This window comes from Eretmochelys imbricata, chromosome 10, assembly GCF_965152235.1.
Source record: "Eretmochelys imbricata isolate rEreImb1 chromosome 10, rEreImb1.hap1, whole genome shotgun sequence".
NCBI lineage: Eukaryota > Metazoa > Chordata > Testudines > Cheloniidae > Eretmochelys > Eretmochelys imbricata.
Genome location: NC_135581.1, coordinates 22,470,016 through 22,493,181, shown reverse-complemented (window position 1 = coordinate 22,493,181; position 23,166 = coordinate 22,470,016). Strand labels below are relative to the sequence as shown.

The 23,166-nt window shown below is 38.5% G+C and overlaps 1 protein-coding gene across 6 annotated transcripts in view; it reads left to right on the top strand.

The window, feature by feature from the left end:
• PARN (poly(A)-specific ribonuclease) overlaps nucleotides 1-23,166 on the top strand; it is a 162,161-nt gene that overhangs the window by 18,274 nt on the left and 120,721 nt on the right. For 5 of the 6 annotated variants that reach the window (XR_013347317.1, XM_077828294.1, XM_077828295.1 and 2 more), the window contains 6 exons: nucleotides 378-455; nucleotides 5,540-5,583; nucleotides 6,112-6,154; nucleotides 9,837-9,912; nucleotides 12,693-12,803; nucleotides 12,892-12,961. Coding sequence is in view for 5 of the 6 variants with exons in the window: in XM_077828294.1 (XP_077684420.1) it covers nucleotides 378-455; nucleotides 5,540-5,583; nucleotides 6,112-6,154; nucleotides 9,837-9,912; nucleotides 12,693-12,803; nucleotides 12,892-12,961 (422 nt within the window). In the remaining variant the exon portion in view is untranslated. The remainder of the gene's footprint in view (nucleotides 1-377; nucleotides 456-5,539; nucleotides 5,584-6,111; nucleotides 6,155-9,836; nucleotides 9,913-12,692; nucleotides 12,804-12,891; nucleotides 12,962-23,166) is intronic. The other variant, XM_077828296.1, reaches the window with a different exon arrangement.

Here is a 23,166-nt window from a genome sequence, read left to right as displayed (position 1 = left end):
AGCTCTTGTTTTGGCTGTAACAACAAGGTAAAAAACATAACCACAGAAAGAAAAAAATCAACAGACTGATTATTTTCTACCTAAATATTCAAAATAGGATTTAAAGTGGTTTTGCTTTGCTCTTTAGAACAGGACTCATCGTTTTTGTACAGTGCTTGCCACAATAGCCCTCTCTCCTCTTCTTATTGGCACTACCAATGTACAGATAACAGATACTTGAACTGTAAAGAATATGCTTGTGATTCAGTATGGTAGTTTGAAGTTAAAATGTAATGAATTGAAAACTGAGTGAAACTGCACCAGAGCCTTTTCCGTAACCTATTTTGTATACAGTAATTCGAAATGTCATTCACACATATAATGGTCTCTTTCTGTAGGGCAAACTTGTTGTTGGACACAACATGCTACTGGATGTCATGCACACTATCCACCAGTTTTATTGTCCTCTGCCTGAAGTAAGTGGCCTTGTCAGTCTTCAGGTAATTTATAAAATGTATCCTGAAATTTGAAGTAATTTGTCTGAAATCTATTGTGGATGGAAGCTTACTAGGGTGTATTGAACAAACTGAAATAGAATCTTTAAAATGCTGTTAGAAATCTGTGTGCTCTCTGGAGATACTGGCCCATAGTTCATTCAGTTTTCTTAAACTCTCTACTAGGGAGAGTTTGCAGTTTAGGGCTGAAATTAACTCCATCATCCATTTGGTAACCATATATCTTTGTATGAAGTGCCACAGATAGACGCAAGGAGAGATGCATAGGAGGGGAGTTTCCCACACCTAGCCATTCTTTTTAGTTGGCAGATCTGAGGGACCCTCCTAGATTGAGGTGTCAGTAGAGGAGGTTTTGGAACAAACTGATAAATTCAACAGTAATTTGAAATCTCATGAGCAGATGGTAGTCACCCAAGAATTCTGAAGGAACTCAAACATGAAATTGCAGAACTGCTTGCTTACTTATTGCTTAAATTAGTCTCTACCAGAAGACTGGTGGAGAGCAAATGTAATGCTGATTTAAAAAAAAAAAGGCTCAAGAAGCCATCCTGACAATTACAGGCCTGTAAGCCTAACTTCAGTACTACACAAATTGGTTGAAACTATAGTAAAGAATAGAATGATCAGACGCATAGATGAACACAATATGTTGAAGAGTCAATGCGGCTTTTGTAAGGGGACATCCTGCCTCACCAATCTATTCAAATTTTTTGAGGGTGTCAACTAGGGTGACCAGATAGCAAGTGTGAAAAATTGGGGTGGGAGTGGGGGTAATAGGCGCTTATATAAGACAAAGCTCCAAATATCAGGACTGTCCCTACAAAATCGGGACATCTGGTCACCCTAGGGTCAACAAATGTAGACAAGGATCCAATGGATATAGTGTACTTGAACTTTTAGAAAGCCTTTGACAACGTCTCTCACCAAAGACGCTTAAGCAAAGTAAGCAGTCATGGGGTAAGAGGAAAGGTCCTGTCATTGATCAGTAACTCATTAAAAGGTAGGAAACAAAAGGTAGAAATAAATGGTCAGATTTCACAGTGGAGAGACGTCAATAGTGGGATCCTCCAAGGATCGGTAATGGGATGAGTGCTGTTTAATATAGTCATCAATGATCTGGAAAAAGGGGTGAACAATGAGGTGGCAAAATTTGCAGCTGATACTAAACTACTCAAGACAGTTAAGTCATAAGCTGAGTGCAAAGAGTTAGAAAAGGATCTCACAAAATTGGTGACTGGGCAACAAAATGGCAGATGAAATGCAATGTTGATAAATGCGAAGTAATGCACATTGGAAAACATAATCCCAACTATACAATCAAAATGATGGGGTCTAAAGTAGCTGTTGCCACTCAAGGAAAAGATCTTGGAGTCAATGTGGATAGTTCTCTGAAAATATCTGCTCAATGTGGAGCAGCAGTTAAAGTGGTGAGGATTCAGGGTATTACTTGTATGTTGTTGAAACACGTAAGTTGAGTGCAAATAAAAGTCAACTCTAGTATGTGACTTTATGTACTATAGCATCTCTAACAGTATACTTCAATCACTTTTAAAAGCATTTGTCCTGAAAGCTTTAAAATGTCAACCAATGTATAATTGAGTATATGTCCTTTGTTATTGTCCTTGAGCCATTTTTAATTAAGAGATTTGAGTATAAAACTAATAACCTTTATGAAGTGACTGTAATTGAAAACCTAGTCTGACTAAAGATCTGTTACATTCATCACCTTTATCCTTTATAATCCCATATTGCTAAGTATTTACAGTGCAGGAAAGCTAATTGGAAATGGCAGTTTTCTATGGAGCATGAATAATGCTAAAGAATATAATTGTTAAAGGGCAGAATTGTCTTCAGTGATCAGGAGTTGCAATGCTCTATGGCAGTTGAAAATTTAAGTTGTAGGAAATCCTAGTTTTCCTTTATCAGAAAGTGAACATAAAACTTGAAGTGAATTGTGTACTTGCAGCTCTTGGCCCTCAATGCTGCTTCAGTAATTGGGTAATTAGGTGCATTATATTATGGTTTATTTTTAAATTGCTTACTTTTTATATCTTAATAAGGCCTCTAGCATTAATGGAAGTGTTTTTACTTTCCTTTGCTGTATTTTAAAAAGAAAGTTCTCTTCTGTGATGTTATCTAGAAGCTGAGTTGTGATATGGAGATGACATTATGAAATCTAATGGCAGAAGTTGGGGGGATAAAATCAAATTGGTTATAAGGATGGGAATTGCAGTACTGGAATATTGGAGGGGGAGGGTGTTCTGATTATTTAAGAAGTCCTAATCTACTAGCCTGGCCTAATTTTGTGCTAGGTGGGTAAGGGTACAGTACTAGTCTTTGAGGAAGCAAGAGATCTGGCTGGAAATGGATCACCTGTGTCTTGTACAAGCATCCTAAACTTTGGAGGCTTTTTGGGGTGAGGCTGCATGCGAGACTTGGCTATTAGATGTGGGGGAAGTGGGTTGGGGCCTGTTTGAACTACGTTGGCCCATAAGCAAATAGGGAGTCACTTGCTCAAGAAACCATCTTTAGACAGTGGTGTAACTTGGCCTTTTTAGTTACTAAAGCGCAGGTGAGGCTGCTGTCACTGCTTCTGAAGTCCTCAGATTTTGGCCAAAATGGTTATTATGATGTAGGCTGATTTTTCTTTACCTACTCCTACAAATGACCAGGCTTTGATGCTGTTGAGTCATTCAGAAGTTGTAACTTGCGCTTGCGTTAGCCCTATTTGCCTGTGGAAATAGGGAGACCCAGAATCCAAGGCCATCATTAAGGCAATTTCGGCTTCTGTTGTGGACGAAGGTTGGCAGCTGAGAGAGAAGGGGCAGAGTGAGTTAGGACTTGTATTTGTGGTGGAGATTTTCAGGCACCGGGAAGAGTGAGTAATGACTGATATTCTTGGGATCACCCAGATCAGCCTCCCTTGTAACTTTGCGTGCCTTAATGCTGTGCTGCTATGACTCGGAGCCCTGACACTACTAGCCAGCCAGCCAACAAAGACTCACCCTGGCTTCTACCAGTTTAATTACTCCTTGCAGGGTGACTCCAACAGCCCTTCTGGTCCTGAGCCTCCCCAAATTTGTCTAACCTGAGTTCTAAAGCATGAGACACTGGGACTCTTCCCTTCTGATTCGTCACCCCCAAAAGTGTGGAAACAGCCCTCAGTCATCAGCACACTTTAGCAGAGACACTCATAGAATACCAGGGTTGGAAGGGACTTGAGGAGGTCATCTAGTCCAACCCCCTGCTCAAAGCAGGACTAATCCCCAATTTTTGCCCCAGATCCCTAAATGGCCCCCTCAAGGATTGAACTCATAACCCTGGCCAATGCTCAAACCACTGAGATATCCCTCTCCCCTCCACACAGTTGGCACACCAGAGACCTGCTTGGGATAAAAATAAACAACATTTATTTAATAAAATAATCTCAGATTCAAAGATGAAATAGTAAGGAAAAAGCAAACAAGTTACAGAATATAAACATAAAGATGCAACTTCGTGCTTTACATTTCTATATTAAATAAATTCCTTTTTCTAATACAAACCTACCTATTGCTTTTGAACAGTTTCCCAGCTTGCCCCCTAGCCTTAGGTGATGAGATCCAGTGTTCTCAGGCAGCGCCCTCCACCGCTGCCCCTTCTGCTGTTGAAATTATTCCTCAGTTCAATGCTTTTCACTTCAAACCCCACCTTCCCTTTTAATACGGCTTACAGTTTTTTCTCCCCTGACTATGGTAATTCATTGTTTCTCGGAGCAGGGAAAATTCCCTTGTGTCTTCCCATTAACTGTAATGGTTCATTATTTGTCTTTTCCTAGGTTGTACCGTGGATGGTTACTTGTCTGCTATGAGGTGTATTTGAAATTGTAGTAGATATCATGAGCATAGTATTCTATATACATATTTACGTAATCACTCTGTATACATATTTCAAACCATCAAGTTCAGAACATTACAGGCTTTCATAAAAGACCTTACTCAACATATTTTTGTACACCGTAACATTGTATACAACCTATGGATTCAGTTGCTTACTCTGTGAGGTTCAGACCCACTGTTCTCTCCTTGGAGTGTTTGAGCCCTGATTGTCACAACCTCTTTGTGAATTTGATGGAGCTGTCTATTGATGGAGCCATACCAGCATAGTATGAAGGCAACCCATGGCTTATTGGTCTGGGTGATCCCAAGAACATCACAGTGACTTCTCCCCTCCTGCCCCCTCATAAGGGTTTTAGCTGGGTTACTTTCCCCCTCCTCATTGGGCATAGAGTGGGGTTCTGGTATAAATCTCTGCTGCAGAGAGTGGACTCTTTGCCTCTACTATCAGATTCACCGCCATTTCTGCGTGAATACAGAGGATTGGTTTTCTCAACCTTCCCCAGGTGACCATCTGTTCATATGCTTCATTGGCTCAAAGAGTTAATGTTTAAGAGAATGAGTTGACATACACAAACCTATCCTAAGGAAGGGCCAATGACTTAACAAGCATTTCACTAGTAAAATATCTCCTGAAAATGAACATTCAATTAATTCTCTACTATAAAATATATAAGAAATACTTACTAAATTCTTCAGTTTTCTGTAGTTGATTAGCTCTAATATCAGACAGAACATGGAGGCTGCCATCGTTAGTATGATAAATTGGGATGGGAAAAGCACTTGCTTCTAATGGAAAGTGGGGTTTGGGTTATACCAGACTTCTTCAGGTTAAAAGTTTCTGCTTATCTTCTGTAGCAGCCTTTTCAGTTATCTTTGCATAGCAAAATATTGGAGATGGGTGGCAGAAGGTTTAGATGAAAAAACAGTGATAAGTTGAAAGGTTATAATCCTATAAAAACTGAGTGTCAGCAGGCATTCAAAGAGTGTAATCAAGTACACTTCGATTTGAAATAGAAAAAAGTACAGCCGTTGGATCTTACTTTAGAAATCTTAGTGGATAAAAGGGTTGGAATCTCTTGATCAATATTTATTTCAGGGTAGTAGCATATCTTATGAGTTTTATACTTTTCGGGTTTGACAGTAACAAAACTTTGTTTTGAATTTTAGGACCTAAGCGAGTTTAAGGAGTTAGCGGCATGTGTCTTTCCCAGGTAGGCTCATCTTCAAATTACAAATGAGCAGTTTTTCACTGATATCAACTGTCAGTAAAGTGTATCCAGCTATCTTCTTGCTTAAATTAAGCATAAAATTATGCTTGTGACTCATATCACAATATGTAGTGATTTAGGAACAATTTAGTTTAAAAATAATCTTAATGTCTGCATTTTAATTCATATTTATGACATTGCTGATTGCATCGCCCTTGTCAGAATACTTCTTAGTCAAAGAGAAGCCTTTACAAGTTGTCTTCTCTTTGTATGAAAATTGTTGTGAACCCTGATTGAATCGGGACCAGTGTTCATTTGCTATTAATGTTACTAGCTTCATCTTTTTAGTCTGTTGACTTTTTCTAGTGGACATAGCTCAGTTCTAATGCTCCCTAAAGATCTGTGTTAATGACTTTCAGCATCTTAATGTTGTTGTTTACCCCTGAATAAAACAAAATATCCTTGAATGTTTGGCAAAATTTTTTATAAAAACAAAACAATTCATTCTTACCTCTTAAATTTCATTTTTAGACTATTGGATACTAAACTGATGGCAAGTACGCAACCTTTTAAGGTAACTTACAAATGTAAATAACTATAGTCTAATCTTTTTTGTGAGTTTTAAATGAGTACTGAAATATAAGTAATATTTTGATAGAGGACAACGGATAATAGAATGTTTCATTTATAAATACTATCTCTGTTGTAGCAGGATGACTTCATACTGTTGTAAAAAACTTTTTCATCTAACCCTTCTAAAACTACAGTAAATGAGCTTTAAAATAACAAATTATGATACTTTTTAAATTCCATTCTTCCATGGTAAAAACTCTACTAAATGCCTGGTCTTGAGCAGTTAGCTTTAGGTTCTGGACAAATGTAAAGTTCTTAATTAACTCTGCCAAAACTAATCTTCTAGGATTTCTACTGTGAGTTAATACAAGAAAATGTCTTATGAACTCTCCATCATGATTTTCCTTGAACTCTGGGGGCCCCATTCCTGCAGTCCTTACTTGGGTAACTATCCTCTCAATCAACAGGACTTTTGCCTGAGCAGGACTCTGGGTTTTCGAGTCCGAGGTGCATCATTTTTGTGTTTAGACTAATTTGACTGTTCAAATATCGTTTTAAAAATCTCTCGTTAAAATTTCAGTTGAACTGAGTATTCAGTAAAGTTCAATTTAATGCTGTGTTGTACCACAGTTGCTGGATTTTATATCCATGGTAATACTAAACTATTGATTTGAATGTAGGATTTCATCATGGCCGCATTCTAGCTGTATAGTAAAATATAATTTTTTAGGTATAGCTGTAAGAATTGATTTCCGTGTTGTATATACACAAAATAGGCGAACTAACCCTTCTTGTGTGTGTATACGCACACTGGGATAACAATTCAATATGTTGCATAAATGGAACAATATTTGTAGGACCAATATCTTAAAGGTAGCCTTAAATTTCTAGGCACACATTCGCTTGCAGTATATGTGGTCTATTCAAGAACAATATGGGGCACTAAAGGAAAAAGCTATTTAATTCATAATTATGAATAAATACTACTTTTTAAAGAAATATGGGCAGTTAGCTATATTTTTGTCCTGTTCTAAGTTGGCTGCAAATCTTAACTTCTGCATATGTTACGTATTGACTTGATGTCCTCTAAATTCGAAAAGCATATTGCTTTTACTGTTTAAATTGTGGTCTTAATTAAAGAGACTAGTAGAATGGTTTTGCTTTGTGAATAACAGTTGTTGCATCCTGAATTGTCTTTCTTCTTGTGGACCTATTCTTCAGGGGTGAAAGTAACTTAAATAAGTTACCAGTATGCAGGGCGGCCAGGGTCCTGGGCAAGGTTGGGTGAGGGATGGCTCTGGGTCCCCAGAAGGGGTGGAGGCTCGGGCAGAGGGGGCGGGGCTGGAGCCAAAATCCCCCAGCCAGCCTTTCAGCACTGCCCAGCTGGCGCCACCCTGGGCTCTGGCAGTGATTTAAAGGGCTCTGGGCTTCGGCTGCTGACATGGTAGAAGCAGCGGCAGCTGAGAGCCCTGGGCCCTTTAAATGGCCGCTGGAGCCCTTTTAAATTGCCAGGCCCTGGAACAGCAGCCCCTTTTGCTTACCCCATCAGCGGCCCTACCGGTACGGTCGGCAGTTTCTTGCCAGTACGCCGGACCGGACCAGCTTACTTTCACCTCTGCTCTTCTCACATTCATGCCAGCAAATATTAGGTCCTTCAAGTTGCTTGCTTATCTGGATACTAAAGCCCTAGAGTTTTGAAAACACTCCATCTTTAGCTTTTAGAAGTTTCCAGGAAGTTTGGAAGGAAATGTCGCTTGCATGTACTTACGTTCTTCTGCGGCACATATATACTCCTTGCATACTGGGAGCAGTCTGCGTGAACGCTTCCTAAAGATGGCATACCAATTAGAGAAATGAATGGCCAGGCTAGTGATCATTCTGCAAAACTTTCCTGTGTCCCAGGACTGGGTGAATTCTAAAGCCGAAAGGTGACCTGATGAAGCCAGGGCCTCTAGCGGAGCACACCTTGCAATAATAACTTCTGCAGCTTTTTTTCGGGGCAGGGGCAAGGTCTTAATGAGTAAAAAAATAACTAAATTATGTCTCAAGTATTTCAGCCTTGTGTTGAGTAGTCCTGTTTGAATACAAATAAATCTGGAGGCTTTTGTGACTTGAAAACTAATATTTTGATAATACATGTTGGCTTTTCTGTTTAGCTCAGATACTGCAGTGATATTTGCTTTGGAATTTTTACAGTACTTATAATTTGGGGGGGTGGGATAGAAACAATGTTATCATTTGTGTACATGCCTTGTGCATCTAATTGGAGGTTTTGGATGCCAGTGCAACAAATATTCTGAGCTTGATCACCGGGTTGAAAATTATTTGGCAGGTTCTAAATATAGTTTTTAAAGACAGTAGTACTTGTTTATCTTTTTTCTCTGTTCTGGTGGCTAAAACTTTTTTTTTTCTCAGAATAGGTCTGTCTGAGGAAGTGCTAGTGCGGGGATCGGTAACCTTTGGCGCGTGGCCTGTCAGGGAAATCTGCTGGCGGGCCGGGCTGGTTTGTTTACCTGCAGCGTCCGCAGGTTCGGCTGATCGCAGCTCCCGCTGGCCACGGTTCGCAGCTCCCATTGGCCTGGGACGGCGAATCACAGCCACTGGGAGCTATGATCAGCCGAACCTGCGGACGCTGCAGGTAAACAAACCGTCCCAGCCCACCAGGGGCTTTTTCCCTGATCCCAGTGCTAGTTGCAAGCTTTCCCTCCCTATTCTACCCATGTAGTTTTACACTGGATGGATGGCCGCTGTGAGTGAGGGTATTCCAGTCTGTGTCCATTTTGGTTCTTGGCTTCTGTCTTGAAATGTAAGAGTTAACTCAAACCACAAAATTATTAAGTATATTGTGGATAACCTCTGGAGAACTTTTAGTTCTCCCTACTCAGCTGCGCTATCGCCTTGAGTAAGTTGCTGCCTGTTTCTTTCTTTGTGCAATGGCAAGACTAATGGAGTTATAAATACAAAGTGTTTAGTGACCCAAATAATGAATTAGACTAGATTGTCTTTTTATTTCAGATTTAAGAATCTTTGTGTAACGTGTCAGTGACTACTCTTGTTACATTGAATAAAGCTAGTCAACTAAGCTAATGTATAAGATTTGCCTAACTCTAATAAATCAGACACCATATAACTGTGTAAGTAAATTGTCAGTCTATTTCTGTTGCTTGGATACCCCATTAAGCAGCGGTACATCTTGTTGTATATTCTTTACTAGGTGTGTCTGGTTAAAAATAAATCTCACCGGCTCAAGTACCAATGTTTTTGGTCAGTTACATCCTTTCTGGGTAAAATGTGCTCAGTTCTAATTCCGTAACCTGCTGTAAACCTTGGTTTTTGTGAGTTGCTGTTTGTGCTCTTTTTTCAGCAGGAGGCCAGATTTTAGATAAGGATTGTGCCTCAGTATTGATTTTGCTGTTTTTTCCTAGGGTTCCCAGAGCCTAAAATGCTTTTGATAGAAATAGTGTAATTGTAACAATTGTTTGCATGTAACATTAAACTTGAGTCGGAACACACTGTTCATTCCAGGACTTTAGAATTTGGAACTGGATTGTGTATAGCTCTGTAGAGAACACAGGCTGGCAGTATTAAATCCCAAATGTTACCTCTAATCCATACAATCTCAATATATGGGAAAATGCATTTGGCATTGATGTTCTCACATACGTGCCTTCTTATGTTTTTAGGAAATTATTAACAACACATCCCTTGCAGAACTGGAAAAGCGTTTAAAAGAGATTCCATTCAACCCTCCTGAAGTTGGTAAGGATGCATAAAAGCGTTTGCCCTATGCTCCTAAATTATGTGCTAGGTTTCGTCTTTCGCAGAAAAAATTGATATGCTAATTGCTTGGTTTGGGATGTGAAATGGTCTATTTCTAAATTAAATGGTGTTTAAACTCCATTTAGTATTGGCAGTGGGTTACATATATGCAATACTATTTGTGATCATTATTCTTCGTGGTTTTAGGCATTATACTTCAGCTTTATTTTGGGTGAAGTAGAATAGTAATTCTTGAATGAACAGCTGTTCTGTCACTGTAGTGATGGCATTTGTTCTGTAGCTTAGGTTTTGGTGAATAATTTCTGCTAGTCTCAAATTAAGCCCAGGTGTAAGTACTTTGCTCTAAAAAGCTCTTATTTAATTAATTACCAGTAGTACTTAGTTGGACTCTTTGAAAGAATACAGTAGTAACTAGATCCCATACTAATGGTTAGAATGTAATTAAGTACTGTGGAGCTGTACCACTTTTTCTAAGGCGGTGGCATGAAAGAAGGGATGTGAAATGATCGGAAGGGATAGACTGTTTTTAACATTCTGGAATGGAGTTCATGAACTGCTGATATAAAAAGGGAAAAACCATTGGGCGGCGTAACATGTTGAAAGGCAGGTGGAGAGGGTCTCTTGTCTTAAGCAATATAGATGTTTGAATTACTCCATTTAGCATTCTAAATATGCAGAGCAAATGCACATAGTTTATTAAACTTGGGTGGCTTCAAGAAAGGAAATAGTAATCCAGAGGCTTTCTGACTTTTTCTTCTGTAATAATTCTATTAGCCAACCAGCAGGAGGTGTTGGTGCACACAGCATAGTTTCCTGCTTCCACATGTGTACTTTTCACAATGTATTCACTGTAGCCCAGTAGTTCTCAAACTTTTTTGTACTGGTGACCCCTTTAACATAGGAAGCCTGTGAGTGTAACCCACCCCCCAATGTATAAATTAAAAACACTGTTTTATATATTTAGCACCATTATAAATGTTGGAGGCAAAGCGGGGTTTAGGGTGGAGACTGACAGCTCATGACCCCCCATGTAATTCCCTTGTGACCCGCTGAGGGGTCCCAACCCCCAGTTTGAGAACTACTGCTGTAACTTCTTCCAACTTGGGGATGGGACAACTTGGCCTCTCCCTGGTGAGCTCTTTTAGTTGATGTAGTACCAAATGATTGTATGAAATCATATTAATTTTGCTACTAGTTGGGTTCTGCATCAAAATTTGGTGGATATGTTAACATTAATCACTTGTATGAATGACTACTGTAAAGTTTGATATTGCGATAGATGTGGGTCAGAACTTTCAAGGCAAAGACGGTTTAAAGTTATTGAAATACTTCTGTCGATTGTTAGATTTGTGGAGAAATGTGTGGGTATGCATTGTGGCGTTAAAAGGATAACCTGTTTGAGCTGAGTTTAAATCAAGTTACCTGAACCTATTGGTTAGGTAGTATTAACATTTTTTCTTAAAAATATATTCTGTTTTTGACTGAAACATTGGCATGCTTATGGTGCTGTATAACTTTTTTGTAGGTTTTTAAACTTAAATATGCTAAGAATTTTGAGTCATGGTTAGGTGCTGGAAAAATACTAGATAAGGTAGTTAGTCAGCTTATTTTGTTACATATAGGCTTCCTTAACATATGGCTAAAATACTATATTATGACACCTATTTATGTCCCTATTGTAAATATTGGGGTGTACTTCATAGCTATATTCATTCATCATTTTTGCTGCGGAAAAGACTCCTTAATTGTAATAAAGTGGATATAACTAGGCTTGACTTCCATTTCCACTGGGTGTACTTAAGTTTGATAGGTTTAAGCACTGTTTCTCTCCTTCTAGTCCCGTTTCCCCTCCAAAAAAATTGCTTGAACTGTTCAGATGTCTCTCTACAGACTGGGAAATTAAGTATGAAAGGCTACACAATGCTAATATTGGGGGCTTGTGGAGTGGGAGTTAATTGACTGTCGATGGGACTTAGGCTTTCTAAGTATTTTAGGGGTAAACTTTTAAAGTATTTAGGTGCTTAAAAATGCAGTTTGGTATTTAGTGGGATTTTCAGAATGCCACAAGGTACTTATTTGCATATATAGGCATTTAAGAATCTTTAAAAAATGTGGCCCTAAGTCACCTTTGGAAATGGGATTTAGATGCTGAAGTCACTTAAGCACTGTTGAAAAATATTAGTCTGTTTGCTACCACTGGAGTAACAATTACATGCTGTATGTCATGTGTTGCAGAAGAGTCAGAAGAAATAAGATGATGACTAATCCTGTTCCCATTGTTTCAATAAAAAGAAAAGGAGTACTTGTGGCACCTTAGAGACTAACCAATTTATTTGAGCATAAGCTTTCGTGAGCTACAGCTCACTTCATCGGATGCTTATGCTCAAATAAATTGGTTTGTCTCTAAGGTACCACAAGTACTCCTTTTCTTTTTGCGAATACAGACTAACACGGCTGTTACTCTGAAACCTGTCATTGTTTCAATGGAAGTTTGGCTGCTAAAGTGGCAGTATGATCCAGAATACCTCTGGATGAGAAGGGCTATGAGAGTCTAGTGGTACAATTTTTGACTCAGTGGGAATAGGAATGGTTCCTAGAAGCCTTCTTCTGTCAGTGAAGCTTTAAATTGCTTGTAATTTGTAAAAGTTACTAGAATTATCCATAGTGCATTATGCACTTGCAGCAAATGTGAGTTTCTGGTTAAATATAACTTCCACTTACATGATACCCTTAGGTAAACATGACTTTTCCTTCTTCAGAAAGTGCAGAAGGGTTTCCAAGTTATGACACAGCTTCTGAACAACTTCATGAAGCAGGCTATGATGCTTACATAACAGGACTGTGTTTCATCTCCATGGCTAACTACCTAGGTACTATATATTTTTTTCCCCAAAAAACTATTCCTCTACTCTCTGTTTCAATGCATATGTTATGCTGAATTTCTTCTTTGTTTATTAGGTTCATTTCTCAGTCCTCCGAAAAATCATGTATCTGCTAGATCAAAACTCATTGAACCCTTTTTTAACAAGTAAGTAAATCACTGTACATTACAAAACCTGCTATAATCTGAAGGTGGAGCTGAAAACTCTACCGTCAGTTTAAACTAATCACTTGTATTTTACTGTTTTACATTTAAAATTCCCTAGTGGCCTATCTTATTCGTATTAAGAATTTAATGAAGTGTTGGTATTGGGAGGTAAAAACTCCCATATATTCATTAAGTATTGCTTCTGAGCAGGGAGATGCCTGCCAACTTGCTTAAGAGAGCATGGAAGGGATTATGTTAAATTGTGGCTCTAGCTTCATTGTTCTTCTTGGTATTGAGATCTATACTTTTGTCAGTTAGCAAATGTTTGCATAGTTCTAAGGAATAATCAAAGTGAGAAAAATAACTCTGATTTAAATGTTTCTATAGTTCGTAAGGCAAGGATAGGTTTTGGAGATTTAGTGTGAGCAATAAAGCTTGTTGCTGCACTGATTTAAAAAAAAAAAAGAGAGATAGATGTAGCCTAGAAGTATGTCCAAAGGATCCAGAGTGGTATTTTTGATACAGCTTTTGCTTTACCTGGACCAAAATCTAATATTTAAAATATCAGGCAATAAACTTTTAAAGAAATTACATTGATTTTTCAGAATAAATTCATGGGATCTTAAATTCACAGCATCTTTTATTGCTGGATTAGATATTCATGAAGATCTTAAAGATTTAATTGAGAATTTTAGAAATCTAAAGTTTTTTTTTGTGCATGTTTCTGATGCTTTGCTTATTCATAGTCTTTCCTTGTCATGCTTCTGGTGGTAGAATAATCTTACATGATGGCATGTGAACACAGTAAGGTTATGATGGGGAATCTCTTGACAGAGGTTTAGTGACAGTTGTAAACTGAAGACTACCACATTTTGGAAAGAAATAGCCAAATCTGCAAACTGTCACCTTATTGGAGATAATACTGAAGGCATGTTGAGCTAGATTCACAAAGAAACTTAGGGGCATCACCACTCCTGATTTTTTGGCACTTACAAAATCACTGAGATTCACAAAGCTTGAGTTAGGCATTGAGGTGCCCTATACAGTGAGGAGACAGGGGGGAGAGCCTCCTGAGAGTGGGTTTCACAAAAGGCAGCATGCTGGCGGCTCCTTGCCTAAGCTAGCCAATGGGAGATGCCAAGATGAGGTTTGCATCCTACATCCTAGAGACTAACAATTTATTTGGGCATAAGCTTCTGTGGGCTAGAACCCACTTCATCAAATTAGGCCTGAATAAAGTCTGGGAGTGGTTGGGTCATTACAAAACCTAAACCTAATTTCCCCCCTACTAATTTTCCCCCTACTGTTACTCTCACCTTTTTGTCAACTGTTTGAAGTGGGCCACTCTCATTACCACTACAAAAGTTATTTTTCCTCCCTTGGTATTCTGCTATTAATTGAACTGTTTCGTTACTTACCTCACACTTGGTAAGGCAACTCCCATCTTTTCATGTATTTATACTTGCTCCTGTATTTTCCTCTCCATGCATCTGATGAAGTGGGTTCTAACCCATGAAAGCTTATGTCCAAATGAATTTGTTAGTCTCTAAAGTGCCACAAGGACTCCGTGTTTTTGCTGATACAGACTAACACAGCTACCACTCTGAATCCTACACCCTGTACCTCTGAGATAGGCATGCCTAAATTCGGGCCACAGGGAGGTGCTTTCCTATATTGGGATTCTCAGCTGCACATCCTTGCTTGACATTAGGCACCTATGCCTTTCTATCAAGAAACTGAAAGGGAGGGGAAGGAGGAGGACTCCCTCAAACTTTTAGTCCAGTGCTTAGGATACTCACTGGGGATATGGGAGACCTCGGGTTCATGCCCCTCCCACCACCTGAGGGGAAGAAGGGATTTGAACAGGGATATGCCACTTTTCGTGTAAGTAAATAATCACTGGGCAATAGGATATTGTGATGTGTGGGGCTCCCTTTGCAGGTGTTCCACTGTGAATAAATAATGAAAGTGTCATTGGGAGCAAGAATAAGTCATTCAGTGGCCTGGTGGTTAGAGCACTCATCTGGGAGGTAGGAGACCTGCTCCAATGACTTTACTTGTCCACAATAGAACAGCTTCATCAGGAAGGACAGAAGGAGCCCCACACCAGAATATCCTACAGCTAAACGGTTAGGATGCTCACCAGAGAGGTGGCATATCCCTTTTGAAATCTCTTCTCCCCCTCAGTTAGAGGGTTGAGGGGGTTGGCAGGGCTTGAATCAGGGCTCTCCCACATCCAAGGTGAGTACCTGAACCACTGGGCTAAAGGTTATCCCATCCCAGCCGTTTTGTGTAAGCTTGCCTATCGGGTTCTGATCTGCTAGGCGAGGTTTGCATGCTTACCAGATCAGCCCCGTAGGCAAATTAGGAGGAACCCCTCTTTTCTCCTGACTTGTGAATGGCTCTGGAACTAATGCATCTGGATGCCTGGCATGGGGCTGCATTGTGTATGTTCAGAGGCAGAAACAGAGACACCTAGAACTTTTACAGAAAAAAATTCGGGTGCTTGCAGAGTTTAGGTGCCTGCAGGATTTGGCAACAGCTGAGTGATGGTTTTGTGAATCCCAGTAGTTGCCCGAAGTGGCAGTTGCTTAAGTCCTTTTGTGACGCTAGCCCATTGAAGTAGACTTTTGAAATTCACCTTATCAGTTCTCTACCATTTCAAAAGGGCCATTTTATCTGATCATTTTGTAAGTTCTTCCATTATCTATGATATACTAGTGACAGAAAAGTGCAGATTAGTGATCAACTAGAATTCAACACCACTCTTATTGCATACGTTCAGTTGAGTAAATGAGAGCTGGCTGCAGCATTGATCAGTCTAGTCTCACTTAATCCTGTGATACATCTCACTCTAAAGTTATATTTTGGGAAGTTATTCAATACATGACATGAACACGTTCATTCACTGACTCCCAGTAGCTGTAGATTAAAATACATTTTTTACCGAAAGTCCAAGAGTATCATTATATCTTTATAATATACTGAAACTGATTAAAAATGTATAGGTCTTGTTAGACTTGGTGATCTCTGCAGCAAATATATATGGATTGAGAGAATTCCAAGTCAGTAATATATGAAATTTAAACACTTAAAACTAAAATATCCTTATCAAAGAGGTTTTGTAGAGTCTTCTAAAGAAACTACAAATCTAAAATTTCCAAAATACTGGGCTGCAAGCAACCATGCTGATGAATTTTTGTTAGATTGAGAACCAATATTAATAGTAAATTTATTTTTCTGTTTGTTGTGACATTTTCCAGATATTAAAGAATTTCAGTTTTTAGGAAATCTAGGATAGAGTATGTAAATATTGTGTATAGTTACTCTAGTAGTTAGAGTGGGATTGGAGGAGCTGGGTTATTGGCTCCACCACTGACTTGTCTCAGTTTCCTATCTGTAAAATAGGAATACTTTGTGAACCTATCACATAGGGATGTTGAAGCACTTTAACACACTCTTCCCAGTACTAAGAGTTATCACTTCTATAGCAGTTTTAATTCAAAGATCTTAAAGATGGCTTCCTCCAAATGCAAAAAGGACTATACTACATAAAGATGTATAGGGAGGACGTTATTTCTCCTTTTGACTTCCTGCATTAGCTATTGACTGTAAATGCTTAACAGGAAAAGTTTGAGTTCTAATAAAGTTAAAATAAACAAATTTTGAGTTAATGTAGTGAAAACATGTTTCTGTTTACACATGATTACATAAATCTAGTTAATTCAGCACAGGCAGCACTTACTTATTTCATAGGATAAGGTGACACTCTTATATGGCTATTTGTCTGTTTGCAGAAGTTTCAAACCGACAAAAGAGGTAATCTCAAATCATGGATAAAGACACTGACTCTGTATTCCTAATCTCTGCAGATAAGTGAAAATACAGATGTAGCAGATCACATTTGTTGCACCACATTCCCATTGATATAACTTAGTTTTAAATGCAAGTGTAAATATTGATTATATTAACTAATGCTGTGTTTTGAAATGCCTCATTTAAAGAAATATTACTGCAACTATCTCAATTCTAAGATCAGTGCTTTTTTACAAAGAAGCAGATCTCTGATCTTGATAAATTCCTAGGGTATACATAATTTTTGGTGCCTGTCTATTCTTGCTGTCAGCCACAATTTGTTTTCCTAAACATGCTTTTAAAGTGAACTTATGGGAGGATAGCCTTAATATTAAATACCCATTGGTAGTATTCTAGCTAAACTTTTTTCTCTAGCATTTTAGTAAACTAGCATCTGCGACAATTAGCGTAATGACGACAACAAGCTTAATTACTACTAAGGATAAACAAATGAATTGGATAACCCTTAGGTAGCTGGTGCTCAGACAACTTGTGTAAGAGTTTTCTCCAGTGTTTGCCATCTCAGAGAAGCTGCTTTTCTTTAACACTTGGTGTTCTGCACTTCTAATGGAAGCCTGAACATTTTTTGAGAACACTTCACTTTTATTGAGTTACCAATTTTGAACTCAATTACATATTATGATGGCTTAAAAGCTTTGAAATTGGTTAAGAGCAGATGCAATTTAGCTTTGTTCAGTTACTCTTCAAATCTAGTAAATATGGTTGGTTCTTTTGTTGTGAAGGGCAAAAAATTATAGCAGCACTCCTGAGTGTTTTCTCCTTGTACATAATGTGAGGACATAAACGGCAAAGATAATCTACCAATCGAGGATGCAGCATACTCACTCACTGCAACACAAAGCAATATATACAACTTATACATAATGGTGGTGTCACAAATAAGTTACTGGTGGGAGGTTATGTTGCACATGCATATGGTAGCTTCAGTGGCTAAAGTAGGGGTCTCAAACTCAATTTACCTTAGGGCCAGTGCCAGTCCTCAAATCCTCCCAGCAGGCCGATAATGTCACTGAAGATGGTGTTCAGAAAAGAAAACGTTTATATTGTATTTTTTATTTCAAATTTCTTAGAAATAATAAAACTGTCATACAACTTTATACAATTCTTCTCCTGCCAGAGTTTTTAGTGTTTGCCAGACACCTGGCAACACTTCAGTTCTGTCAGTTTGTTGATGTTTGGCCTCAGTGACTGAGCAGTTGAAACCTTCAGTATTGCAGCGCAGTGTGCATGAGATAGTTGTGCTCGGTATTTTGACTTGTTTATATTCATTGTGGGGAAGAAAGTGATGCTGCCTCCATTGCTGCCTTTGCCTGGCAACTAACGATGCTGCCTCCATGGTTGACTCTGCCCGACGACTAGTGATGGTATCTCTGTCCCTCTTCCTCAGCCAATGGGAGCTGCGAGGGGCGGTGCCTGCAGCAGACATTGCTGGCAGCGTGTCTGCATGTGCCTCTCCTCTGCAGCCTGCAGTGGGGAGGTTCTCAGGCCACAGATGGCCCCCAGGCCGGGACTTTCAGACCTCTGGTCTGGCATCTGCTGAAATTTTTCTACCTTTGTTGCAATTCCTGGCAATTCAGAACTGGTAAACAAGTCACTTTGTCAATAACTCCTCTTTTTGGGGAGTTTCCTAGTACTTAGAGATAATGTACAATGTATGATCATAGAGAACTAATTGTCAAGCTGATGTGCCAGTTACTGTTTAAATATGACTTTATGAATAAGCCAATTTTAAAGTTTACCACCACAGTATTCAGAGTAACAGCCGTGTTAGTCTGTATTCGCAAAAATTAAAGGAGTACTTGTGGCACCTTAGAGACTAACCAATTTATTTGAGCATAAGCTTTCATGAGCTACAGCTCACTTCATCGGATGCATCTTGAATATTAATATCTTGAATAAATGGCGCAATTTAGTCTAGTCCACTTCTTAAAATCCATTAACTACCATTAAAAATGTGCTTATCTGGAAACTTATGTCATATAAATATGTATAATATTGCATATAAACTGCTTGTGTTATACTTCTAATACTGTTGGCTGCAGAAAATATTGAAACTAGTAGCAAGTTCAGTACAGCTGGGTGGTGGCTGAAATTCCAGCTTCTGATTTTAAAAGGTTAGGACTGGCATTCTACAGCTTAAAATTCAAAACTAAAACTGTCAAAGGTCACGCTTCAATTGCAGCATAGACTGTTTCCTAAAGTATCAGTGAAGGAAGTTGGAAAACTCTATTTTATGGTGAGATTTATCATAAATGTTTAGTACTGTGTTCCTCCCTATAGGGTACATGCTCAGTCTTTCATGGTTATTAGGATCTCTGTGCTCTCCTAATTCAGTCAACCAATACAAGTAAAAACATTAACATTTAATCACTATCCCAGCAACTAATGTAACCCTACTGATACTCTGACCATCATGACACTGAGCATGCAGTTTGCTCCTTAGGTGATTGGATCCCAATGTGGAAATATGGGCTGCCCCTGGAAAACACATCTATCTGTAATAAGTGTCCAAGCTCTTTACCGATGAAATATTTTAATTCAGTACTGTAAACTGAGGACTAGAGTGCAGAGGCATTTATTCCTTTGTTTACTTTTCCAATAACAGTGGTCAACTAGCTTATTTTAGAGTGAACTCAGTATTGCTTTATAGATTTGGCGCACAAAACATGTTAACCTTAAGAAGAAGAGAAAACTCTGGCTAGATCTCTGACTCTTACAAGCTAAACTGGTTTCTAAACCACCTAAATGATAAAATTGTCTAGTGGATTAATATATTGACTTGCAACTGATTTGGGTTTTTTGAATTACACTTTTTCCCTTTATATTTTTTCAATTTATTGCTAGTTAGTAGCTAATTCAAAATTACTTGGTCTCATCAGATTACATGATCTCTAGCAAGAACCTTAGATTGTCAGTTCAGATTTCCTAATCATTAGACAATAACTGGTACTGAGTTAAAGTTAATATTGAATGAATTCTAAATCCAAAAAAACTTCATAAGCCATTTAATGTGGACAGTGTTTTTGTCTTGTAGTTATCACACATAATTCAAGCACCTAGAAGCAAGGAGTTAATCAAGAACATCAAATCTTACTGTCCACTTAATGTATTAATCGTACCAAGTGTAGTGAAATGTGTGTCACATTATAACAGTCGTGACCCAAATGTTGTCTTTACCAGTAATGGCGAAGTATGAGCACAAAATTGTTTAAAAATTTTATATATTAACGATATTCAAATACTTTAACTGTCATTCTTTGGAAAAATCATACTCCAGAATGAGGGTTTGGATGCAGATAGAGAAATCTATCATGTATGCATGCATGTAAACTGGCTGCATATCAACCTGGATAATTCTGAAATGAGTTAGCTAGTAAGTGGAAGCAAATGGAGGAATGTTGTTTATGAATATAGCTTCCAGTCTGTTGAGGCTGTGTGTTTGCCTTTCTCCACCATTGTTCACAGCCTCTGGGTCTTGTTGGAACCCTTGATGTGCCTGGTTTCTCAGTAGCATAAGTGGTTTCTGTGGCCATTCAGGAGGTTGTGGCTGTTTCTATCTGAGAAGCAGCTTTATCCTGGCCCCCACTGAAGCAGTTCAGATTGTTTGGGAGATGATTCTTTCCAATTTCTAAAGTTGAACTCTGTAGGGCTGATGGCCGTGCTTTCTGGGTTGAAGGAGCTGGCTTCAGTATCGGACTTGCATTCTGTCAGGGCACCTTGTAAGATTTGTATTTGGTTTAGTCTTATCAGAATTGTTTATGGTGTTTGTGGAACAACTGCAGTGATTCTCTAGTGTGGTGTGGGAACTCTTGTTACTGGTTTCTTAACTTAGTAAACTAGCACCTAGCTGCTACACAAGAAGCACTTCATAAATCAATAACCCACATTATTTCAATGCATATATAAATGCACTTTTCTCCAAACTATGGAGCTGTTAATTTACCAGACTAGATGATTGCAATGATCCTTTCTGGAGTTAAAAATCTGTAAATCTATTTAGGTGTATTTTATTTTTTAACAGTTGAGATGAAAAATGTTCCCTGTAAAGCAAAGTGGTGTGTGTTGGTGATGGGGGGGGGAGAGGGGCGCATTTTGGGTATAAATATTGCATATTAACTTATAAAAAGTAGTTATTTCATTCAGTCAGAAGCAGGAAGCTGAACAGAACTTAAGGGATGTGCTGTTGAAATCTATGTAATGGTTGGTGGTTTTGATGTTGGAGGGATGGTTTTGAATGACTAAGCAAATCACTTCAGAGGAAAACCAAAATCGGGGCATGAGAACTGGCTTGAGACCTCTCTACCCCACACACTTGTCAACTTCAAGAGGGCGATGTGGTCGTGACCTACAGGTTGAGCACTTCAGTTTTACAACATTATGATATCGGAAATCACTTCCCTAGTGGATTTATGATTTTCTTGTGTGGTAGCTGAATAAAGATCAGAAAACAGATACATTTTAGAACTTAAGTTAACACAAATCTGCAGTCAAGAATGGATCAATATGTTTTCATGTGGTAAAAATAAATCCAATGTTAAACTTGGAGCACCTGCTACTTTTTCACTACGTGTTGTAGTGGTAAATGTAGTTCCTGCTTCTAGCTTCCGTACAGAAAATCTTACAATAAATACTTTGGGTTTGGACTTAAGTTCTAAATACCAGTTTCGTTCTATTAAGTACCTTTACTTTCTGACTTCATAAATGCTACTCAACACAATATTAAGTAGCATAAATGCTACTCAACACAATACCTGTATGTGTATCAGTAGTGACTACATGACAAGAGAGGGTGATGGCTGTAATACAAAGTAAGTCAAATAGCTAAGGATGACTGACTTGCAAAAAACAGTATTTTACTCATAAGCAGGAATCCTAGAAATCCATTTGCCATGAAAAAATGCAGAATTTGCGTTTTTACAGAAAATCTTCAGTTTTTACGTTTTGTGAAAAAATAACGTATTAACTGTTAACTAAATTTTACTGAAAGTACCAATGTCACTTATTCAATGCATGCAACCTCCCCCTTTTGTGGTTGATTTTTAAATGCACTTTAAATTTACATACTCCAGTAAACCTCTGGCATATAGAGGTTACTCAATGGCATAAAGGCTTGGTATATGTAAAAAAGAAATTGTAATTGTATTTTTTTCTTATGATTGATGACACTGTTAGGCTTTGAACTTGCTTAAAAATGGTAAATATATCAATAAGATATTATGTTCAACTGATATATGTGTGTGTATTGCAGCTACAGAATGAAAGTTCAGCGTTTCATTTTAATCACGGAAAAACACTGATTTTCAGATTTTTATTGGAGAATTTTGTGGGGTTTTTATCACGGAAAGACTAGGATCCCTGCTTATAAGCTTATTTACTCAATTTCTTAAACTTAAATAAATGTAGAATTTAGAACAAGCTGTTGATCAATCTTTTCTAAACGCTATTTGTCTGCTTCAATTCAGTACCTTTACCAAGCTTTCAGAGGATTTGAAAACAGCCATGGTCTTGTTGATCCTAGAAGCTTGTCTTTTGGCTGAGCTAATATGAAGAATTGCAGTTAGCTATGTTGCCTATTGTGAAATGTACTGTGTATTTTTACTTTAAGCTAAATAGCTGTGCTGAATTTTCAAAAAAACGGAGTTGCTTCTGAAGTAATCTTGCATAGCTCCATTAATTTTTAGCTGTTGTATCACTTTCAACCATGGAACCCCTCCTAAATTAAAATGGTGAGGAGGCTTTAACTAGAACTAAGACAACCTAACAAATACTTTTTAACAGAATGAACTTGGTTGTATTTGGTACATATACTGCTAACTTCTATATGGTCTTTTTACAGATGGATTCATCATGATTAAGGCTACGATTATGTCACAGAGGTCACGGAAGTCACAGAATCCATGACTTCCATTGACCTCTGTGACATTTTCTGCTCCCAGCCCATTTCCCTCCCCTCTATCCCCTCCCCACAGCTCCCAGCCCATGCAATGGTGGGGGCACACCACAGCTGCCCAGCCGCAATGGGGACCCCCGCAGCTGGGACCCCAGAGCTCCCACTGACCGCAGTGGTGGGGGACCCGGGAGCCCCAGGACCAGTGGGTGCTGAACCCGCCTCTTCAGTTTGTCAGAGGTATTTTTAGTGAAAGTAATGGACAGGTCATGGGCAATAAACAAAAATTCACGGAGGCCCATGACCTGTCCATGACTTTTACTAAAAATGTCTGTGACAAAAACTTAGCCTTAATCATGATACGTACCTTGAAGAATTGTTTTTATAACTCTCTAAATATTTTTCTCCATTTTTGAGGTGCAAATATATTATAAACATGCAT